At 42.7% G+C, this 17,116-nt stretch overlaps 1 protein-coding gene across 10 annotated transcripts in view; it reads right to left on the reverse strand.

The window, feature by feature from the left end:
* The window catches only part of HIT1 (Membrane trafficking VPS53 family protein), a 152,348-nt gene that overhangs the window by 50,251 nt on the left and 84,981 nt on the right, over positions 1–17,116 (reverse strand). For all 10 annotated transcript variants that reach the window (XM_087374060.1, XM_087374065.1, XM_087374062.1 and 7 more), the window contains 10 exons: positions 6,903–6,966; positions 6,590–6,796; positions 6,466–6,507; positions 6,191–6,295; positions 6,034–6,093; positions 2,794–2,871; positions 2,401–2,508; positions 2,198–2,263; positions 850–927; positions 445–578 (listed from right to left, as the gene is read on the reverse strand). In XM_087374060.1, coding sequence (XP_087230186.1) covers positions 445–578; positions 850–927; positions 2,198–2,263; positions 2,401–2,508; positions 2,794–2,871; positions 6,034–6,093; positions 6,191–6,295; positions 6,466–6,507; positions 6,590–6,796; positions 6,903–6,966 — 942 coding nt within the window. The remainder of the gene's footprint in view (positions 1–444; positions 579–849; positions 928–2,197; positions 2,264–2,400; positions 2,509–2,793; positions 2,872–6,033; positions 6,094–6,190; positions 6,296–6,465; positions 6,508–6,589; positions 6,797–6,902; positions 6,967–17,116) is intronic.

Here is a 17,116-nt window from a genome sequence, read left to right on the forward strand (position 1 = left end):
ATCAAGTGCCTAGCAGCAAAGGGGTTCCTGGTGTTAGACCCCTCACTCAGGTGTCCATAACTCTCTGTTCGCCCGAAAACCTTTGCATGCCTTCAGTTTTGACATATGATGGATAGATTGTTTGTAGATACTTTTATTTCTTTCGAGAACATTACAAGCTTGTGCTTTACGAAGCATCAAAATTACATGGAAACCTATATTGATTCCGTGCTAAAACTTTCAGGGGAAAAACTTGAACCATTACAAGCTATGGGCATTTGGGGCCATGCAAACTACCTATCGATTCTGGAAAGAAAATAAATCTCACTCAAAAGAGTATCTGTGCCTGAAATGCATCGTTTAGACCTAAGCTTGCCCTTAAAGACACCTTTATATGTAAGAACAACTAGCCAAAACAGGTCCACCCCATGTCCGAATAAGAGTGGAACAGAAGCATGAACTTACTCAGACTGATCTCCAACACTTTCCAACGTGGCCCACGTCATACGAGACATGGCAGCTAGCTCAGCCTCAAGCTTTGTTTCCAACCCTTGAACTAGTGTGGCCAAGGCCCTTGTTATGACAATTGAGAACTCATCCTGCAAAAATTCCATCCATGAGTAATCACTAAAAAATTTAGCAAGATTCTTTTTTGAAAGAATGCAATTTTGCAAACAGCTTAAATGAGTTGTGTGAAAATGAATACCCGGAACGTGCCAAGACACAGTAGCAGGCAGCCAAATCTTCAAGCATGCTTGCATGTATAAACTATCCTCAAGCAAATAGAATACTCCAACATTTTCAGCTCAGTAATAACAACACTGTATATACTTGAACGCTTGATTGTACTTGGCATGGTAAGAGATTCACCTGCACCTCAGACATGTCAACCTTGTCTGTGAACTGCATATCAATAATCTTTGAGATGTTTTCAGCCAGCTGACCAGCCTACAAAGTCACAGGTATATATAGCTTATCATTCAAAGTAAATCTTATCCACAACTTTGTACAGACAAAGCCATGTGTTCCTTGGCGTACTAGGAATAACATCGTATCCACAACTATGTGGGCAATCTCAGATTCGTATTTCCTGACTTATAAAGAAATTTTGAAAGTAAAAAGAATTCTTGAAGGTAGACTGCTAAAAATTACACTTGCTTTAGAGATCTGTGACACCTTAAGAAATTTAAATGACATTCCAGATCATTTTCCATATACACCGAAACACGTCAACAAACATTTGCACCGGGAATGTTTACATTGCTTAAAATTCGTGATTGAGCACAATCCTGTAATCTAGCTTGTCTAAACACAGCATTCACAGCATGCATTTCCATCACGTTGCTCAGTCATGTCTGGTGAAAGTGACAAGGTGAGAACATTATGATAACAGAAGCCTGCCTTGTCCTTCAACTCTGGACACCATTTACGGGCATGTTCATATAAAACACAGGTTACCACAGATAGAGAGCATGACTTAAGTCGCCAGGAATCAAGGACGCAGAGAATTCATTGGAAAAGCACCCTTTAGACGGGATCCAGGAACCACGAGAAAAATAAACGGAGTTTTACCTTGGTCTCACAATGAGGACGCTGCAGACAAAATGTGTTTGATAATACATACTATTATATGCATCAGATGTCACACCTGTGAGCCCTATTCTAGCACTCGATATACATGCATCTTAGATGCATATTGAGCCACAAAGAAGCGGCATTTAGATAGATTCCCAAAGCAACTAGCTTGGTTGATCAAGATTGTTACAAAAAACCTTCTCTGATAACCCATCTGTACTGGGATACATTGCAGAGGCTTGGACTAGGAGTCGAGTAAAGAGCCCTCTCATACCTTTGTTTTGCACTCATGTTTCTGAGACAGGCCCTGGGAGAGGAGTCTCAAAGTTAAGTAATGACTGCCACTCTAAGGATAGCATGCTGGCTGCCTACAAGCTTGTCAGCAACAACACCTATGAGACTGCAAAGGATGATGCCTAGATCCTACCTTTAAGTGACAATAATGCTGATCTGGTCTGGCTTTACTTTTTCACCCATCCAGCTTCATCTAATTGCTTTAAAAGGCCTCCCTAAAAGTGTGTCCCACTGCAGGCCAGCACATATGTTTGTAAAGTAGCTTGACCAGCCAGTCCACTCCTCTCATCTTGGAATCAACCCCACTACCTTACTCATATACAAATAGGTTGGAATACAAACAACTCACAGTTTCATGGCAGTACTCTGCAGTGTTGACAATGTAACAGATAACCCTTTCATCTTTGTCCGAAGTCTGTCACATACACATGCAGAAAGATTATCAACGTACTTTCATCATCAAAAAATGAGATTTGATTACCAGAATGGTATCATGGTAAAAAGTGCCCACGAAATAGACCTCACACTTTACATAAACAAGGTCGAACTTACCCTGATTTGACCATCAGTTCCAGTTGCTGCTGCAACGAGGCCAGTCCCTCCCCTAGGGAGCCTTGCTGATAATTTCCCAGCATATGCCTTTAAAATTCGCTGAAAGACCTACTTAGCTCAACAAACATAACATAAATAAATTGTTATCCCAGTATGTCTGCCCACTTAAGACTCTTAACCATGTCTTTCAGAATCTTTCCCTTCTCTTATAGCAGCCAACGTTACAAATGCTTGGGGGCAATCTGTACAAAAAGTTTCACAGAAACGCAAGGTCCTTCCCATAAAACACAAGAAACCAATGTTTCTTCATGTTATCAAACTTGACTTGGGAACCACATAAACCTTTACAAAATAAAAAACTAATAACCACCTAGAGTCAACCTTGAGCCTTACCACAAACAAATTATACAGAGTTTGATTTTTTGTAAGGGCACTACATCGTTTCAAGCTTCTCTTTATGATCAAGAACACCTGCAAAAACAAAGCTTCTAATTCATATCCTCAAGCTAATTACTACAACAAAAAGCATGAATTACTCCATTATGAAAATGGTAAGCTCAACAGAAACATTAGTCAAGAGTCCATCATTTCTGTGAATCACATGAGAATACCAGAAGCTCGCTTTAAAAATTTTGGAACAATCATCCTCCGTATGGCATGTGTCACTATAATGATAGGTTAAATTGATTGAGCCATCCTTGCATGTCTAGCGGCATAGCTTGCTTAACAAATTTTTCCATAAAACCAAGACTTAAAGTTTGTGTGTTTTACCATGCAACATTGTCCGAATCCTTTACAATCTCTCAAAGATCAAACAGATTGATGTCCCCCTCTCTTTTTGAAGGTTGGACATGCCTTATCCCCGAACAAGGAGAAAATACAAACATGAAGGAGTGGCAACCAGGGGCAGAGGGGGATTGAGTCCGTGCGTAGTACGTACACGTACATGCATGCAAAAGTACATCCAATGTAATACGCCAAAGAGAGGGTTTATTAGGGAGCAGAAAACTCCACACCCCAAATGCATATAACATAAGCGGAGACATCGGCCCAGTCCCCCTTAGTGTACAAGATGTTAGCCAAGGTTTGGAGTCTGCATCCATGGCCCCTTCTCCCTGCTATAACTCATGCCTCTTGCAGTCCAATACCTTATCTGCTATCCCCTTTGGGAGAGCAGGATGCTGCAATACAAGCCCTGATTGGTGTTCTACAGTACAAATTATATGGGAAGGGACAATCTTGCTATGGAAATTCCTTTGGCTACAAGCAATGGTTGGTTTTGCTTCAAAAAGAATGAAAGTACAGCTAATTGGGGTGAGTGCAAGCTTTCTTGGAGATCAAGCACTTGGCAAAACAGCAAGCACTAGGTTTTACTTTAGACCGAGCCAAGAAAGTCCAAACTTGCACACGTTGTGCCTTAGTGTGAGTTGACCTAGAGTGTCCCTTTTGCTGCATTTGTTTCACATGGAGGATGACCATTGGAACAAATCCACATCTTGGAGTATCAATCCCTTTGCTATCGTTGAGATGGCGACCACTCAATCTTGCACTCATGAAATCAGTGAGCCTGGTTCTCCATCAAGGGTTCATCACAATGCTTACGTCAAGGACGTTAGTATTTAAAACAGGGAAAGGACGATCTTGCTATGGTACTTCCTTTGGCTACAAGCAACAACGAATTTTGCTTAAGCCTGATTGCCCTGCTTCTAAGACTTGAAAACCTGAATCCTTGTTAAAACTATCGTCATTAAGCAACGAGTCTAGAACATTGACTTTTGGCATTTAAGAAAGCAAGCACTTGCCCTGATAGCGACTTTACTTTAGGTTCAGGCAAAAAATCCAAAGTTGTACACCTTGTGCCATAGTTTGAGTTGGCCTGTAGTGGCATTTGACGGCTTGAGACATGGGAATTACTTTTGTCAAATCTATTATTCTTACACATGCTTCTCCCAATCAGATCTTTCAACTTCCTTTTCATCTAAAATCGATCCAGCAGATTCTGCAAGAAGTCTATTCTTCCTTTCTGTAACTCCATTTTGCTCTGCAGTTGCATGTTTTGATTCCATTACACAACAAAAACCATTTGCATTAATTTGATTTGTATTCTCCTCCATTGCCATGTCGAACGATTTGGATGTATAATTATTCATTTGATTTTCAACAAGAGCTTTGAACTCCTTGAAAGCATTGAGTGAGTTACACTTTTGCTTCAAAAAGTAGATCCAAATCTCTTTGGAAAACTCGTAAATGAAAGTGATGGATATAAAATTTATTCAAAGAGGCTATTAAGAAGTGACTGAATGATTGATTTGAAGAATCTAGTACTCTTAGACCATGCAGTAGGAAATGGTCATTGATACAAACATCTCCTTCCTTAGTAGATCTAAGGAAGATCTTAGACCATATATATCGTCAATGGACCAAACTAGAGAAATTCAAGCCAGCAAACCTTTATGCCACAATGCGCTTAAATATGTTACACTGTGCTTAAATAATTGTATTGACTTTCATGATGACTAATAAGTGCTCTCTGAATAGAAATTGTGAAAGTCAACTTGAACATTATCCCACTTTGCTGCTTTTGCAATGATTGTGTTGGGATTTATGACAGTGCAACCATATTTGTGATATAGTACCTCTATTTTATTTTCGCTACTTTAACCAATTGAAAGAAGATTTTGTGACATAGTTGAAACATGAAAGCATCTCTAGTACTTATTGCAAGACCTATGATGCTATGCTAGGGGCATGCTACTAATAGCTTCAATCTTGTAAAGTGTAGTGTCACGTAACATTTTCTTTGGCATTGTATCAAAATCAATCCCTTTGGGGTCTCATATGAATACTCATCTATATCTAGGATAACATTAAGATGAACAAGGATGACCATTATCTCTCTTTTCAGATTGCATATAGACCAGCCTTGGACAGTCTCCCTTGTTTACTGTTCAGGCATGGAAATAACATCCTTCTTTGTCATAATCTGCAAAATTTGGCAGCTATGCCAAAGAGGAGTTTGGATCCTTGTCTACCGTGGACAAGATGGCCCCACTTTCGCTGTCTACAATTTCACATGGTTGTAAAATCATAAAGCAACGATGCTAAAGCATGCTAGAGCCTAGTGGAGTTTGTCATCACTCTTTTGCAGTTCGAATCACCATTTTACAGGATGAACTTTTTGCAGAATCCTTACAATTTGGTGTTTCCATTGCCGATCACGTTAAGACACCCTTTACTAGCACTGATGTCTTCTTGCCAGGTATGTCAGAACGGGAGTTCTAGATGCTGGTCAGCTCTAATGTTGCCATGGTTTCAGGATTTACAATTCATAGAAGGAAGCAATCTCTTTCTTCAATATAGTATAGATAGGTTAGCAGGAATTGAATCATCTTATTAACCAAGATCTCTAGATTGTGTTGTGCACACAGCATAGGTGCATGCTAGTGTTTGGGTGCATATGTGAGTGCACACATCATTTACATTTACTCTTTTACCTCAAACCCTTCCTAAAAATAGTAAATTCACATTTTAAGGTTTTCTTTTGTCGTCCTTATTTATGTATCGCCCAACACATATGTCATCCTTATTTATGTATCACTGTTATCCAAAGATGCTTCTACTTCATTATGAAACCTGGGTGCTACTTGAGAGGATATTTGTTTGGCTGCCTTCTTCTGCCTCCCACGATTCCTCCTGTAGGCAATGGAAACAGAGGTTAGACTCCTCATTACTTGAAAAAAGTCATATACTAACCCAAATTGCTTGAAGGTAAGTAGCAAAATTAACATACCTGTACTAGCTTTTCTAGACTCTCCATCAATGTCTTTTCTTCTAGCTCAACATACACAGTCAGATACGGCTCAAAACACGATGACACAATCCCGCGAAAACTTAACTGCAACACCATCACCAGCTATAATGAGAAGCAATGTAAGGAAGTTGACTGACTGCCAAATGGCAATAGCATCCCATTTTATTTGATTCAGATCAACAGAATGTTAATATAAACCCTGCTTCGTTATGAGTCTCCTATGTAATAACCAATGGATCATTTTCATAACTTACAGGACTGGGAGCTCCACCTTTAGCACCCTTATCTTCAGTTCCCTGCCATGTATTTCGAGGTGTCTCATTAGTCCAAATGCACCTTTTTAACTTCAACTCCCTTTCAATCACTTATTTTACTTACAGAAGGCGTAGCAAGTCTGCCAGCTTTCTCTGCAAGTTGCTTTTCGTATTTCTTCCTTATTGCTGATGCAGAATGTTCATCTTCTTTTACTTGATGGACATCATCAGACTCATTACCACTCTCTGGATCTTTGCTGACAGCAGCATCACTCCCCCCACCAAATCTTTCTGCAAGCTCCTCCTCAAACTCTAGGGTTCTTTGCACAGCCTACATATGCAATGATAAGAAACTTTTCTTTTCAAGCACCTTACACGATCTTTGCTAATGCGACATTCATACATCAATATAATCTGTCTCAACATGCAAAGGCTACCTGCAAGAGAGTAGCCACATCAGGTTTCTCCTTTAAACTATCTAAAATCTCCATCAGTTGGGCCCTGGTCAAGAAATAGACAAGATTGTCACAGGTTCTTAAAGATTAGAGCAAGACAGCCAAAGGGGTTCTGAATTTCAGCACATACTGATTTTACCTAATATGAAATATAAATGCACTTACTGCAAACTTTGATATATAGATTGCCAAAATATAATGACTCAAACGAACAAGAATAAGCCTAAATACGGTTAGATTATTCAAACCCTGAATGCATAGACTGAAAGAAGACTGGGGCCAAGGAAAATTAAGAAGACCCTCAGACCCATGTGACTCATGCCCTCCCTGGCCAATTGGCAGCCAGCTAACCTATCTGTGTAGCAGAATTCAGTGGCTAGATAAGGCATGCCAAGTTGTCCCATGTGACTAACCTGCTAACCAACCTACACTACCAGCACACCACTAATGGCCATTGGCAAGAAATGCCGCAACCCAGTATACAGCCTCTGCAACCTCTTCCGAAAATTATCTAAATGAGCTGTAGCCTGCCCTAGCACAATCGAGAGCCTCAATCCTCAGATGAGGGTAAACTCAACCCCTCCTGCACAACAAATTATTTCATATTCACCTCAAGAATGTTTCACACCTTGCAATTGTGAGTGGAAGGGAGAGAGCAAAGTATGAGAGCACGAGCAGGAGAGAGAGAGAGAGCTGAAAACGATAGTTGCAATAGATGAGCGTAATACAACTGTCACACCGTTTCTTCTCTCCCTCTGTTCTCACTGCCTAATCACGGGAGTAGCACCTTACTATTCCTCCCAGCCAACTCTGCCAAGACTACCAAGCAAGAGAGAGATAGATTTGCACACCCACTCACGTGGACAAAATCACAATCCTTATCTTCTCTCACTAGCCTTGACAGACCCCAAATCCCTAGATAGATCTAGATGCCACATGTCATCCATATAGGGCCTTCCTAATGCAACATTTCACCCCTCTCTTGGGATGCATTTAATTCCTTGCCCCTAGGCACAGTCTTTGCACTAGGCCCTTGGTCTCAGATCTATCTAGTCTGGTGCTATCAGCCCTCACCTAGGACCTTGACATTAATCCCTCCCGATCATTTACATAAAGCGCAAACACATGTATTACAAAAATAGATCCTATAAGGGAAATGTCGACTGATTCTTCCGAGGTCATGCTACCTCGGCTAGAGCGTAACATTCCTTCCCTCTTCAGACATCAGCGTCCTCGATGATAAAGTCTGGGAACACTCTCCGCAACTGATATACGGATTCCCAAGTAGCTTCGGATAGAGGCTGACCATGCCATGCAACCAACACCGTGGGTATCTTCCGATTTCGCATTTGCATTGTTCCTCGGTCCAGGATTCTTGTTGGTTTGCGCCTTGCAATATCCTCTATCTCCTGAAACAAAACCACACCTTCGATTAGTGAGTCACCAGTATGTAAAAATTTCTTTAAACGTGAAACATGAAAAACCGGGTGCACCTTACACCCCTGTGGCAATTCTAATTTATAGGCTACACTGCCTATTCTTTTCAGAATTAACCACGGCCCACAGTATCGAGGTGATAACTTAGCACACTCTCCTAAAGTCAACGACTTCGAGTGCGAAGGAATTCTGAGAAAAACTTTTTCTCCTTCTTCAAATACTCTTATAGACCGACTTTCATCCGCATATACCTTGCCTCTATCCATAGCCTGGCGGATATTAGCTCTCGCAAGTGCTAGCATCTCCCGCATCTGAACTACAAAGTTCGCGGCACTAGGCACTTTCTGAGGTACTCCAACTATAGTTGGATTGGCTGGCCTATAACCATAGTTCAGCTCAAACGGACTGAACCCAATAGATGAATGTTTCCTATCATTGTAGGCAAACTCCAACAATGGCAACCACTTGTCCCATGTATGTTGCCTCAATGACACATATGCCCTCAGCATATCCTCTAAAGTTTGGTTGATTCTCTCCGTCTGACCATCCGTCTCAGGATGATCCCCACTACTCATTCCCAACTCAGTCCTTAGTGTCTCAAATACCGCTGTCCAAAAGTGACCGGTAAATCTGACATCTCTGTCTGACACTATGGATCTAGGCAATCCATGCAGACGAAATATATGTCTAATAAACAAATCCGCTACTTGCGGGGCACTAATAGACTCTCTAGTCGGAATGAAGTGAGCCATCTTGGTTAGACGATCAACCACCACAAGGATAGAATTATACCCTCCTTGTGTTGCAGGTAACCCTACAATGAAGTCCATGGAAATGCTCTCCCACTTACTTAGTGGTATTTCCAAGGGCTGTAAAAGTCCGGGTAGCTTCACCCGCTCGGCCTTACTTACCTGACACGAGAAACACCGTGTCACATATTCATGAATATGCTTTTTCATCTTTGGCCAAAAGAAATCTCGCTTCACGAGATCATATGTCTTCTCGACTCCTGGATGTCCCGCACACGGGCTATCATGGCATTGTCGAATGACTCTCTGCCTGAGATCATTCTGACCAGGTACTACCACCTTGCCATTTCTAACTAGCATACCATCCCTTATGGCATATCTTGCATAAGTTTAGCCTTTTCTGGATGCCAGGTCATCCTTTTCATTTTCCCCGGGTTTTAACACACGAGCCTTAGGCCATAAGCTCTGGACAAACTCGTCCACTTTTTGAGTTTCTCTGATCTCGGTCATTAGAGCACTCTCTAATACCGTGAAACTCAGGTTATGCATAATGCGAGACAACGCATCAGCTACCTTATTGTCTTTTCCTCTTCGGTACCGAATCGTTAGATTAAATTCCTGCATGAGCTCTGCCCACCTAGCTTGGCGGCCCCTCAAGTCAGGCTGCTTACAGAAATGTTTCAGAGTATCATGATCTACATCCACATAAAACTCTGAACCATACAGATAATGCCTCCATGTTTTCAAAGCATGGATAACAGCATACAACTCCAATTCATGAGTTGGCCAATTTCTTTGAGAGGGAGAAAGCTTCTTGCTTTCAAAGGCTACTGGCCTTCCCTCTTGAAGGAGGACTGCTCCTACCGCAATGCCACTTGCATCGGTTTCTAGGAACAACGGTTTCTGGGGATCAACTATCTTTAACACCAATCCTGAGACCACAGCTTGTTTTATGGTGTTAAAACTTTCTTGTTGATTCTGTCCCCAAATAAAAGGTACTTTATCTGAGGTCAAATCAGTCAATGGCGATACTATTTCGGAATATCCTTTGATATGCCTTCTATAAAACTGGACAAATCCCAAGAATGATCGCAACGCGGTCAGACTCTGAGGGATTGGCCAAGTTAGTATCGCAGCCACCTTCTTCGGATCCATTTCTACCCCCTGTGGAGTAATTATGAATCCTAAGTACTCAAGCCTAACCATACACAGTATAGTTTTCTTTTTTATTCACGTAAAGACTGGCTTTCCTCAAAGTACTGAACACTATCCTTAAGTGTTCACAATGCTCAGTAACACTTTTACTGAATATCAAGATATCGTCAATAAAATGTACTACGAACTTTCCGATATACGGACGTAGTAAATCGTTCATAAGCATGACGAAGGTCGCTGGAGCATTGGTAAGTCCGAAGGGCATTACCAAAAACTCATAATGACCAAACCTGCTTCTAAAAGCGGTTTTATGCACATCCTCGGCTCTAATCCGGATCTGATGATAGCCGCACTTAAGATCTATCTTGCTGAAAATCACGGCTCCATGTAATGCATCTAGCAAATCATCAATCCGAGCCATCGGATACCTGTGCTTAACAGTGATATTATTCAATGCTCTGTAATCTATACAGAGGCGAAACGTATCATCCTTTTTCCTCTTTAATATCACTGGTGAAGCAAAAGGTGAGAAACTTGGTTGAATCTGCCCCAACTTGAGGTATTCTTCCAGTTGCCTACGCACCTCCGCTTCCTCAGTAAAACTCATTCTATAGGGAGGTCTATTTACAGGTTCTGCCCCCGGGATCAACTCAATCTTATGCTGAACTTTCCGCTCTGGAGGTAACCCATAAGGTAGTTCATCCCTAAAACATTCAGAGAACTCCTCTGTTATAAGATTAGCCAGCTTGGCCATCTCACCACTTTGCGTAACATCAGTGCTAGCCGAAGACTCATCCACCGACTCTACCGATGCTGTGCAAAAGTATAAAAACTCTACTTGAGCCTTTCTGATTTCCATCACGGAAACCAACGGTCCCTGAGGTATATCTCTTTCACCTCGCAAGACATAAAGCACATCATTCATCTTGAATTGATATACGTGCTTTTTCCAATCAATGGGGCTGGATTCTTTCTAGAATGCCACGCCATTCCCAGGGCTATATCTGCATGAGCAAGCTTGGTTATTTCAAAACCAAGCTTCTCAGCATAGTCCTGAATCCGAAGCTCTAACTGGGTAACCCTTTGGTCCCATACTTCAGTTGAACTTCCATCGGCCATCCTGACTGTATACGCATAGTCAGATGGACTTGTCTTTAATTTCAGCCTCTTCACGAGCTTGGAGTTAATCACATTGTGAGTTGACGCTGAGTCAAACAACACAATGACATCATGACTGGCCACTTGCCCTTTCATTTTGATTAACTCCGTATCATTGAAGGCTGTATACCCCGTTGCTGCGGGCTTAGATAGGATGTTATCAGGTGCACTCGTCACTAACTTAGTAACAGACACACAGAACAAACAAGGTACTAACCTCTGAGAAGATCCCGCTAGCTGAATCTGCATCTCTTCCGCTCTGGGACTTCCCTGCATCTCCACGTCGCACTCTGAGATCACCATCTCAGCCATCCGACGATCTTTATTACGTGGACAATCTCTCCACTGATGAGGTTGAAGGCAACCAAAGCATAAGCCTTCTCTCCTCGCTTTTTCCCTTTGTTCCGGGTTCAAGGGAGACTTAGACCAAGCCCGGGCTGCCATTGGAGTTACTTTTCTCTTCACTCCAATGGTGGTACTTGGTTTAGGAGTTTCAGCCGGTCTCGCCTGCTTGGCTTGACCACTCGGCTGCGAACCACTCCCTCTACTAGTCCACTTCTTCTTAAACCCAGATTTCTTCGGATACCCATACTGGGTTCCGACCTGTGCAAACCCACTTGGCTTGCTGCCCTTGGCATCCTCGTAGTTCAGGGCTATAGCTATTGCATCATCTAGCGTGTTCGCGTACTTAGCCCGAACTTCCATTTTTATTCGATCATTCAATCCAAATATGAAATCTTTCACTTGGATTGATTGAGGCAGGGGTTCGTCAACCTTCATTACACTCTCTCGAAACTTATCAGTGTATTCTGCCACTGATAAATTTCTCTGACGCAGGTTCCTATATTGATCCCAAGCTCGGGATGCCTCGTCAGGAGGTAAGAAGTGTTTCCTGAACTCTCTTTTAAACCCCTCCCAGGTAGTGGATGCTATACCGTCTTTTTGTTGTTTAATCCACCACCGATCCGCAGCCTCACTAAACATATGGGTGGCCTCGCGGATCTTTTTGATGTCATTTCTGATCTCACAAATGGCGAACGCCTCGTCCCATTTGTGTAGCCAGGTCTCAATGACATCGGAGCTACGGTCGTTCATCCGGCCAGAATACTTTTCCGGTCTGTAATTAGCAATATTTGGCACTTTAGCCTTCCTAGGCTCGACCGTATGGACACTAGACTCCAGTTCCATTGGAGCCTTTCCCTTCTCTTCTCAAGAAGGTCTGGCAGACATACTCTGTAGCACTCTCCTAAGTTCAGATTGCCCTGCGTTGGCTTGTAATTGCTGCGCTAACAACTGTTGCAAGGCATCTTCCAGCAATGCAATCCTGCCAGATAAAGTGTGAGCTACTGGGCGCGATCCCTGCTGGGTCGGCCGGACTCCTGATTCACCAGGGTCCCTCCTGGAAGCCCCTTCTTCTGCTTCCATTTAGTTCAATAGGTGTTTTGTTTTGGGGTTTTTTTTTTTTTTTTTTTTTTTTTAAACACCCTTAGAACAATGTAATCACAAACTGACACAATTCAGGGTACTGACACTCTGAACACAATTCCCTATACTAGGGAATTCTTGCAATCCCACCTTCACACCGATCACGTATTTAATACAGGCATGTATCACATATGGCGCTTTTCCCGGTACTAGGGAAATTCCTGCAGTCAAATTCTAACTGAAGTACACAGGCATCATATGTCCCTATAACATCGTAGACCGTAAATTCTATGCAAGCGGAGCATCAACAAATTGACTCAAAAGAAAAAAACACCGAATTGACACAAGTGACAGAGAGCTCCCTGGTCTATGAACTCGTTCACCAATGAGGCTCGCGAGATAGTCACAAATCCAGATGTCCACGAAACCTGCTCTCTGAGCAGAACCTGTATAAGGACTCAAGTCTAACCCCTGTCACGGATCAACCCTCCACGTACTGTCTGCTTGTAAATAATACGTGGCTATCAAACCCTTTGTAGTCTCTGAGTTACCGATCGGCGCCGTGCCTTCAGAGATCCCTGTTCCATCAGGGCTCCGGTGATACCAGCAACTGTCACACCATTTCAGTCGATGACGATCTCCCACTCCTGGACTAGTACCTGCGCTAACGATCTACTCTCCAGCTAACCCCTCGAACTGCCTTCGTCAAAAGTGCGCTGCACATCGACGTCGCGATCGACGCGTCCCCTCATCTAACAGTCTGGACGATCAACCAGACCACCATCAGCCCGTCACTACTCACGGCCGCTGCGAAATCGCCATAGTCCTTGCTTGTGGGCATCGCCGAATCCGTAAATCCACCAACCTACGGGACCCCAGTCTGAAGTCTGTTAGTTCGTCGATTCGTAGGGCCCCACGTTCAGCCCATCGACATGCGCTGCCCACAGGTCTACGCTCCACTCCTTTCCCCTACACAGCCTAAGCTCTGATACCAACTGTCACACCGTTTCTTCTCTCCCTCTGTTCTCACTGCCTAATCACGGGAGTAGCACCTTACTATTCCTCCCAGCCAACTCTGCCAAGACTACCAAGCAAGAGAGAGATAGATTTGCACACCCACTCACGTGGACAAAATCACAATCCTTATCTTCTCTCACTAGCCTTGACAGACCCCAAATCCCTAGATAGATCTAGATGCCACATGTCATCCATATAGGGCCTTCCTAATGCAGCATTTCACCCCTCTCTTGGGATGCATTTAATTCCTTGCCCCTAGGCACAGTCTTTGCACTAGGCCCTTGGTCTCAGATCTATCTAGTCTGGTGCTATCAGCCCTCACCTAGGACCTTGACATTAATCCCTCCCGATCATTTACATAAAGCGCAAACACATGTATTACAAAAATAGATCCTATAAGGGAAATGTCGACTGATTCTTCCGAGGTCATGCTACCTCGGCTAGAGCGTAACAACAACTGAAGAGAGTGATAGGTTTTGTCTAAGTGACAAAACCTTGTCCTTCACTAACCGTAGTTAGTGAACTAACTGTGGTTAGGGGGGAAAACCTCTAAGTGAGGGAAAAGTGCCCCTAGCCTACTTATTACATTACATTGGTCACTGCTAAATTATAACAATAATTCTAACACCCCCTGCAATGCCAATGTCATGTACAAGGAAATGATCAATCACCAAAAGGAGATAAGTTCAGGGCACTGCGAAATGCCTCAAACTTTTCACGTGGAAGTGCTTTGGTGAAAATGTCTGCAACATTGTCATGTGTTGACACATAGATCATACTGATCTCTCCTACATGCAACTTCTCTCTGACGTAGTGATAGTGAACCTCAATGTGCTTCGTGCGAGCATGAAACACAGGATTCTTTGCCACTGCAATAGCACTCTGACTATCAGTGAGAATTAGAGAAGGACCCTCCAATGAAAGATGAAGATCAGCAAATAAACGACGCAGCCAAACACATTCAGCTGTTGCTGTGAAAGCTGCCCTGTACTCAGCTTCACACGAAGAGGTAGCCACTATAGATTGTTTCTTGCTCAACCAAGAAATACAAGCTTTGCCCAAAAACATCAAGCCAAAAGACTTGGTACCTTGCAAATAAGGGAAGATGCGTTTTACAGCCTGCCAATGCATAGTCTTTGGGCTGTGCATATATCTGCTCACCTGAGAAACTGCAAACTGAATATTAGGTCGTGTATTGCAGAGATAAATGAGGCATCCAACAGCCTGACTGTAGAGTGTGACATCAAATGATTCACCTGCTTCATGCATTGTAAGCTTCAGCCCCGGCTCCATGGGAGTAGCTATGGGCTTACAATCTTGCATGTTGAATCTGTCCAAGAGTTTCTGCACATACTTGGATTGAGACATAACGATGCCACTTTTCTTTTGAGTGAACTGGATCCCCAAATAAAAGTGTAGCAGCCCCAAATCTAACATGTCAAAAGTGGTCTGCAATTCAGCTTTAAAATCTGCAATATTATCTTCATTTGACCCTGTGAGCAGTAAGTCATCTACATAAAGAATGATGACTAAAATATCCCCCCCATCCTTCTTGATGTAGAGGGTGCTCTCAGTTGGACTATTGTGCAGCCCCTTGCTAGTCAGAAAGGCATGAATTTTGGCATACCATGCACGTGGGGCTTGTTTCAGCCCATACAAAGCTTTATTCAGCTTGCATACCTGAAGTGCATTTCCTGAAATTTCAAAGCCTAGAGGTTGTTTGACATAAACCTCTTCCAACAAGTCTCCATTAAGGAAGGCTGTTTTAATGTCCAACTCATGAACATTCCATTGAAAATTTGCAGCCATAGCTATAACTGACCGGATGGTTGTCATTCTGGATGTAGGAGCAAAAGTCTCCTCATTGTCTATGCCCTTTTTCTGAGCATATCCTTTTGCAACCAGCCTTGCCTTGTACCGATCAATGGTCCCATCTGGCTTTCTTCTAACTTTGAAAATCCACCGAGTACCTATGGCATGTTTACCTAGTGGCAAATCGACAACTTCCCATGTCTGATTTTTTTGAATGGACTGCAATTCATCGTGCATGGCATTCATCCAATGCACATTATCCTGTGCCTCTTCAAATGTCTCAGGCTCCTCCTCATCAATTTTGCTGAGGAGTTAGCCTCACTGTAAGCTGATGTACAATGCCCTTGTCTTTCAAAAAAGCATCAAAATCTACAGACAAATACTCCCCTCCTCTATCTGTGCATAATGTCTGTATCTTGAGTCCTGATTCATTCTCAACCATGGCTGCAAAGTGTTTGAAAACCATAAACACTTCTGATTTGTGTTTCAGCCCATATACCCAAGTGTAGTTGGAGTAGTCATCTATAAAAGTGACAAAGTAAAAATGACCACCCAATGATGGAGTCCTCATGGGACCACAGACATCATTATGGATAAGCTGTAATTTTCGAACAGCTTTTACTGACCCATCCTTCTTAAAAGGAAATTTGTGCATTTTACCAAGAATGCACCCTTCACAGGCATGTGAAGGAGGTGTTTCAAGGAGGCAATGCATCAACCATGGCATGTTTTTGAAGCGTCATCAAGCTGCCATAATGCATGTGTCCATATCTGGCAGTAGGAGTGCAAACTGCAAGAGCATGTGCTGGTCTTTTCTCATACATGTCAAGCTGAAAAAGACCACGTAACAAAGTGCCAGACAATCTCAAGGCATAGTCATTCTCTCTGTCATGGACTGCACACTTGTCATCTTCAAAAATGACCTGAAATCCAGCTCTGTTAAGAGTGGATACTGAAAGTAGATTTTTTGTGATACCAGGCACATACAAGACATCAGAAATTTTGAATGTTGAGCCATCAATGGCTGTAAGTTCAACTTCTCCTGTACCACGAACTGAATAGTAGTTGTTGTTGGCACATGTGACCTTTTTACCAACGGGTGGTGGATGCAGAGATGTGAAAAGACACTTCCTGGAAGTGAGATGCTTTGAGGCACCGCTATCAAAATACCTTGTATTTTGTGTCTCATTGACACTAAAAGCTGATGCATCCTTGGAAGAATCATAACTGCATGTCAGAAAAGCATAAGAGTCATGATTACAAGTGGCTGTACTATCCGAAGCAGCCAACTGAGAGTCTGAAATGCAAGACAAGAAGGCATAGTCGTGCTCCACAAAGTTGGCTGTAGCTTGCTCATTGTCAGATGCATGAGGAGCTGAATCTGAAACAGCCATGCCAGAGCTGTTTTTCTTTTCTTTTGCAACCCTTTTCTTGCATTCTCCA

The sequence above is a fragment of the Dipteris shenzhenensis genome, chromosome 4 (genome assembly GCF_047967505.1).
Source record: "Dipteris shenzhenensis isolate YYH24624 ecotype China chromosome 4, Dip_SZ_1.0, whole genome shotgun sequence".
NCBI lineage: Eukaryota > Viridiplantae > Streptophyta > Polypodiopsida > Gleicheniales > Dipteridaceae > Dipteris > Dipteris shenzhenensis.